We start from the raw sequence: 7,387 nt of genomic DNA on the forward strand, positions 1-7,387 counted from the left end.
GGCGGTGCCGCGCCGGGGAGCCCGTCGTCCGGTGGACAGGTGAGCAGTGGTGCAGGTGGAGGTGGAGGTGGAGGTGGAGAGTAGCCTACTGTATTTCAATGGACATTTATACTTTTTAAGTGGTGCAAACCACTTCCTTAAGTGACTATGTGTGTGGTTAGCTGACTGGCTGGGTATGAGCACGAAAACAGCATGGTTGTTTTTCACCACCTGTGCGCAACCTAACACAAACACACACGCACATATTAACTGTATATATGGTGATTTCAGGTGTGCCAGTACAGTACAGTAGAGGGACCCCCACACGGTAACTCTGTCATTTCTCAACCGTTTTGGACGCGGGGCGGCTCGCCGGAATCGGGCCGGCACCCTGGGTGCGTTCCTGTGGGTCTGGAACTCCCCCCCCCCCCGGGGACCCCCACACGGAGTTGCACCACTTACTTCACATGGGTGTGATTTTTACTTCTAATCTACTCTGACACTGTCTGTCTACTCCACTACATCTCGGATCCAATTTCCAAATATTGCACTTTTACTCCACTACACATTTATTTGAAAACTTGAGTTAAAGGACCACTTCACCACTTTTCAACCTATCTTCATATAATAGATCCTCACTAATAATCATGATAAAATGGCACAATTTTTTTTCTAACTCAGTCTGTGTCTCATAGGAGGGATGTGGGCAGTTCATGAACCCGTCCACCAGTGACATCATCATTAGGCAGATTTTTTTTAACTTTTTTTTACATAAATGTTTAGATTTTTATTATCGTGAGAACGATGGCTTCCATTTAAGCATTGCAACTTTTCAGCTTGTATTCCCCATTGATGATGTCACTGGTGGACGGGTTTCTGAACTGTCCACAGCCCTCCTATATGAGACACCAGCCTCGGAAACCCTGACGTTTTATAACGAGACACAGACTGAGTAGAAAAAAATGGTGCCATTTCTTTCATGATTTTTAGTGAGGACCTATTGAAGATACACTGACACCACGCTAGACAGGAACGCCCAAAAACATCACATCCGGTTTTAGCCTGTGGTGAGAATTTTCTATGGCTGCCAATGCAACTTGGTCCAATCCTTAATGACATACGGACAAACATCGATGCCGATGCTATCTAACTTGCGGAGGTAGCGTGCCTTGTCCACGGGCAACAGATCTTTCAACGTATGGCATTGCAAATACGTTTGATAATCGCTACTCTGCTCAATATTGTTTTGAAAATGCCGCAAATTGCATTGCAGTGAACGAGCGCAAATCACAACCTCCCCCGGTTGTGGGCGGAGTCACAGTTTGAGGCGCTGTTTACGCGCCGTGGTGTCATTGTATAGGTTGAAAAGTGTTGATACTAGTTATTTTGTAGATTTGGATTATCATTACAAAAAAAATACATGAACCACCAGAAGAACCACGAAACGTTAGCCCTACTATCCTACATTTAATTTCAGCCATTTGAAAATAGCCGATCTACAAGCTCACATTGTGAGCTATTATTGCGGGTGCAGTACTTAGTTTAGACAGTTTTTGGTTTAGACTAGTCATTGGTTAGACCAGTCATTAGTCCTACAACTACAACTACAACCTATCTCAAACCCTCACCCCTAACCTCCCACGGGGCAGCACACCTAAACCTAACCTTAACCCATGTCTAACCAATGACTAGTTTAAACTAAGTATGCACCCCCCTAAACCTAACCTCCCACGGGGCAGCACACCTAAACCTAACCTTAACCCATGTCTAACCAATGACTAGTCTAAACTAAGTATGCACCCCCCTAAACCTAACCTCCCACGGGGCAGCACACCTAAACCTAACCTTAACCCATGTCTAACCAATGACTAGTCTAAACTAAGTATGCACCCCCCTAAACCTAACCTCCCACGGGGCAGCACACCTAAACCTAACCTTAACCCATGTCTAACCAATGACTAGTCTAAACTAAGTATGCACCCCCCTAAACCTAACCTCCCACGGGGCAGCACACCTAAACCTAACCTTAACCCATGTCTAACCAATGACTAGTCTAAACTAAGTATGCACCCCCCTAAACCTAACCTCCCACGGGGCAGCACACCTAAACCTAACCTTAACCCATGTCTAACCAATGACTAGTCTAAACTAAGTATGCACCCCCCTAAACCTAACCTCCCACGGGGCAGCACACCTAAACCTAACCTTAACCCATGTCTAACCAATGACTAGTCTAAACTAAGTATGCACCCCCCTAAACCTAACCTCCCACGGGGCAGCACACCTAAACCTAACCTTAACCCATGTCTAACCAATGACTAGTCTAAACTAAGTATGCACCCCCCTAAACCTAACCTCCCACGGGGCAGCACACCTAAACCTAACCTTAACCCATGTCTAACCAATGACTAGTCTAAACTAAGTATGCACCCCCCTAAACCTAACCTCCCACGGGGCAGCACACCTAAACCTAACCTTAACCCATGTCTAACCAATGACTAGTCTAAACTAAGTATGCACCCCCCTAAACCTAACCTCCCACGGGGCAGCACACCTAAACCTAACCTTAACCCATGTCTAACCAATGACTAGTCTAAACTAAGTATTATTGTGGGCCAAAAATATCTTTTATCAGTGGTTCCCAAGGACCCCCAAATCAACATTTATTAGCCCACGGACCCCCCATTTGAAAACATGCCAGTGACCCCGATAAGGGAGGATTTTTACGGCTCTAGCAGTGATTCCGACCCCCAGTTTCACACGCATTATGCTACGGATGGTATGGTATTTCTATCTCTGGTACCCCAATTTATATTGTAAAACCACTGACACTAGACAATTTCTATATTTGCAAACGTTAAACGTAAAATAAATGGTCCATTCTGCACTGCCTGCAGGTGAGCGCCATCACCGTGGTGGCGCTGCTGGACAAGCTGGTCAGCATGCTGGAGGCGGTGCAGGACAACCAGCGGAGGATGGAGCAGCGCCAGGCCGAGCTGGAGGGCGCCGTGCGCGGCGTCCAGGGCGACGTCACGCGCCTCTCCAAGAGCCACACGGGCACGTCCAACAGCGTGGGCAAGCTGCTGGAGCGCTCCAAGAAGGTCAGCGGGCACATGAAGGAGGTGAAGGAGCGCATGGACAGGCAGGCGGTGCAGGTGAAGAGGCTGGAGGCCAACCACACTCACCTGCTGAAGAGGAACCACTTCAAGGTGCTCATCTTCCAGGTAAAGTCAAGCGCCCGGTGTCCTTCCTTTGGGGGGATGGGATGGGACCAAGCCCCCGGTGGGTGTCCTTCCTTGGGGGGGTGGGATGGGACCAATCCCCCGGTGTCCTTCCTTTGGGGGGATGGGACCAATCCCCCGGTGTCCTTCCTTGGGGGGATGGGATGGGACCAAGCCCCCGGTGTCCTTCCTTTGGGGGGATGGGATGGGACCAAGCCCCCGGTGTCCTTCCTTTGGGGGGGTGGGATGGGACCAATCCCCCGGTGTCCTTCCTTGGGGGGATGGGATGGGACCAATCCCCCGGTGTCCTTCCTTGGGGGGATGGGATGGGACCAATCCCCCGGTGTCCTTCCTTGGGGGGATGGGATGGGACCAAGCCCCCGGTGTCCTTCCTTTAGGGGGATGGGATGGGACCAATCCCCCGGTGTCCTTCCTTTGGGGGGATGGGATGGGACCAAGCCCCCGGTGGGTGTCCTTCCTTTGGGAGGATGGGATGGGATGGGATGGGACCAATCCCCCGGTGTCCTTCCTTTGGGGGGGATGGGATGGGACCAATCCCCCGGTGTCCTTCCTTTAGGGGGATGGGATGGGACCAATCCCCCGGTGTCCTTCCTTTGGGGGGATGGGATGGGACCAAGCCCCCGGTGGGTGTCCTTCCTTTGGGAGGATGGGATGGGACAGGGAGAGACATGTAAATAGATAGATAGTTGTTCCCAAACTTTTTCGTGTCAAGGACCCCCAAATCAACATTTATTAGGTCACGGACCCCCCATTTGAAAACATATGCCAGTGACCCCCGATAAGGGAGGATTTTTACGGCTCTAGCAGTGATTCCGAAGCATATTAATTTCATGGACCCCCAGTTTCACACGCATTAGGCTACGGACCCCCGATTTAATGGTATTTCTATCTCTGGTACCCCAATTTATATAGTAAAACCACTGTTAATTTAACTCAGAGAGTACACTCTCTGAGTTACAGACCCATAATGGTCCATTTGGTTCCAAACTGTCATTTAGCTGGGTCCCCCCTGGAACTCCCTCAGGTACCCCTGGGGGTCCCCGGACCCCATTTTGGAAACCACTGATGTAAATAGATAGATAGATAACACCGTGGATATCCTGAGACCGGAGTCAGTGTCCAATAAAGACAAGGATGCATAACGTTTCATGTCTTGCCCTGGATTTGAACCCTGAGGCAGCAGCGCCTCCAGACATTTGTGACTGGGGGACGGGGTGCTATTTAGAGTGGAGGGGGGGGGGGGGGGCTAATGAATTTAGATTTACATAAAAGTCAGTCAATTGGGTTTGTGGGGAGGAGGGCAAGGAGGAGGCCCCCCTTGCCCCTCCCTGGAGCTGTCCCTGAGTCCCGAGGCTCCTGTGAGGGAGACCAAATTTCTCTAGAGAGGGAATCCCTACTTCAGTGGTTCTCAACCAGTGGTCCGGGGGACCATTAGTGGTCCTTGGGGAGGTTCCAGGTGGTCCCCAGCTAAATGAGGGAGAGTTGGTAACCAAATGGACCCTTGCTTGTAACCTTGAGAGTGTACAAAAATCACACCCGTGTGAACTGAGTGGTGCAAGGTCTTATATAGCCTGATCAGCTGTGGTCTGACGTAATGTCAGTGACCATAGTAACCATGCTCATTCTTTCGGGCCCCACGTACAGGTACACACATACACGGGTACAAACAAAGCTGGTTGTTGGAGTGGTTTGCACCACTCAAAAATGGGCTTTTCAGGCAGTAATGGTATTACTTATCAACTAGTGTCCTATACCTGACACCAGGGTCTACATTTCAGAACGAGCGACCCCACACCCCTCCCCTCCCCCGCCCCTGTTCATTGAGCTCAATGGACAGGTGGTGCCATCTTGAGAGGTTACTTTCAAGACACGATCTCTTTCTATTAACGTCCAACCACCAACAATTCTATTGTATTAACTCTATCTCTACCGTAGCGTACCGCTAGCTGTTAGCATAAACCCCAGTTCCCAGTGCCAGCATACGCATACCCCCCCCCCCCCCCCCACACACACACACACACACAAACACACACTCGCTACATACACTCGCTACACATTGGAACACGCACACACTGTTTACCTTTCGTCAGAAGCTTCTACGTGGCGGCAGCGTCGCGGCAGCGTCGCGGTACAAAGGCACAGATTAAATCAAGTGAATGCATTGCAGACCCAGTCAGACACACACAGTGGGGGGGAGGATGCATTAATACGTTGCATTAATTGGCATCAATAATAACAGTGTGTCCAGATATTGCACTTGCACGTGTGTTGGTTAACCAACCATGTGCAGCTGCACGGCAGGGCAGTGGAACGTCAACGTGCACTAGACCAACCATGTGCAGCTGCACGGCAGGGCAGTGGAACGTCAACGTGCACTAGCTTGAATACACCTCCAGTACTTGCAGAACGTCAACCCAGAGATTTATTTAGGTGGATGGTTTGAGGCCACAAAAAAACACAGACCACATTATTGTACAGATTCACACCATCATGACGCTAGATTTGGGTTCAGCAGGTCAGCTTTGTGCTACAGGCGCGAGTATAATTAACTATTAGACAAGAAGAATGAGATATCTGTGTGCGTGCGTGTTGGGGGGGGGGGGGAAAGAAAGATTCAGTGTGTGTGAGTGCCTCACTCAACAGACAGGTCCCTGCTCAATTGTGTGTGCGTGTGCGCGTGTGTGTGCGTGCGTGCGTGTGTAAAGGGTGTGTCTGGGAAAGCAGCTGAAGGACAATAAGAGAGGGCTCAGACTGTCTGTCGACTAGATGTGTTTCAATTCAATTCATAAAATCAAGTGACGTCCTTTTTTTTGCAATGCATTTACTATCGGCTGCTAGCCTGTGTTAAACCGTAGCTCCTGCAGCTTGGTCTGGGTTTCTCTGTGCAGTACAAAAGCTGTACTAATGTAACCAAATGGTCCCATTTGGTTACGTTTGTACACTTCCCGAGTTCCCGGAGCTGATTTGACTGTGCAGCTGGCCTGGTCATTGTATTTCACATGGCACTCAAACACTCTTTTTGAACTCGAGAGTTCAAGCTCAGGCTCTTCAAATATTACACTTTTCATTCCTTATCAGTCTTGGGGTGCATCATGCACAGTAAAATACTCAGTGCTAGTTTAACTCTCAGTAACAAGGAAGGGTCCATTTGGGTCCAAGAGTTAAATTAACACTCAGAGTCAGTGTGATAAAACATTTGCCCAAACAATTGTGTGTGTGTGTGTGAGTGTGCGTGCGTGCGCGTGTAACACAGTATTTGTGTGTGTGTGCGTACGTGCGTGCGTGTGCATGCGTGCGCGTGTAACACAGTATTTGTGTGTGTGTGTGTGGGTGTTCATCCACATGTGCATGTGTGTGTGTGTGTGTGTGTCCTTGGGGCAGTGAAAAGCTGGTCAGTGTTGACACAGCTACGACCATTAAGGTCTCTTATCTGGTTTCCCAGCTACTGACATGCCACGCTGTAAAAAATGCTACTGAGATGCCACGCTGTAAAAAATGCTCAGTGTTCATTTAACTCTGAGCGGGTGAAGATGGGACCATTTGGGGTCCACTTGGTTCCATTTTGTACCCGCTCCGATTTAACCTATTTTGGGCGGGAACCCCTTTTGGTGTTTCAAGCGTTACGTTATACTTTAGCTATTGAAAAATTTGCTTTTGAAAAAATCAGATGGGATTCGGCGGCCAATTACATATAATTCTGGTGGTCCTTGACATGAAAATGTCTGAGAACCACTGACATAGAAACATGAGGTTTTGAAGAAAACTGTCAGGATTTAGAAGACATTTTGTAGAATCGTTTCCCAGGTCAAAATGGGTTAAAAGAACACTGGTAGTTTTACTGTGTGTACGTTGTTCGATAGCAACCGGTGCCAACACTCTACTACTGTACACAACACGGCCCCGGTGTCAAACACACGAGGCGCGCGGTGCCTTGCATTGATGTGATTGAACATCTGATTAACCCATTTAGACTTGACCTCAAAATTAAAAAAAGATATTCTAAATCCTCCAGTTTTCTGAAATAAATATTTTCACGATTTAAAAAAATAGCAGACCTACAAGTTCATATGTGAGCTTGTAGATCTGCTATTTTTCAATAGCTAAATTATAACATAATGTTTAAAACACCAAAAGGGGTTCCCGCCCAAAATGACGATTCTACAAAT

At 48.6% G+C, this 7,387-nt stretch overlaps 1 protein-coding gene across 1 annotated transcript in view; it reads left to right on the forward strand.

Moving 5' to 3' along the window:
• Positions 1 to 7,387, forward strand: part of cavin2a (caveolae associated protein 2a) — a 47,582-nt gene that overhangs the window by 459 nt on the left and 39,736 nt on the right. The window contains exons 1-2 of the mRNA XM_079517600.1: positions 1 to 39; positions 2,877 to 3,203. The exon at positions 1 to 39 is cut by the window's left edge and continues 459 nt beyond it. Of these exons, the coding sequence (XP_079373726.1) occupies positions 1 to 39; positions 2,877 to 3,203 (366 nt within the window). The remainder of the gene's footprint in view (positions 40 to 2,876; positions 3,204 to 7,387) is intronic.

This window comes from Electrona antarctica (genome assembly GCF_951216825.1).
Source record: "Electrona antarctica genome assembly, chromosome: 13".
Taxonomy (NCBI): domain Eukaryota; kingdom Metazoa; phylum Chordata; class Actinopteri; order Myctophiformes; family Myctophidae; genus Electrona; species Electrona antarctica.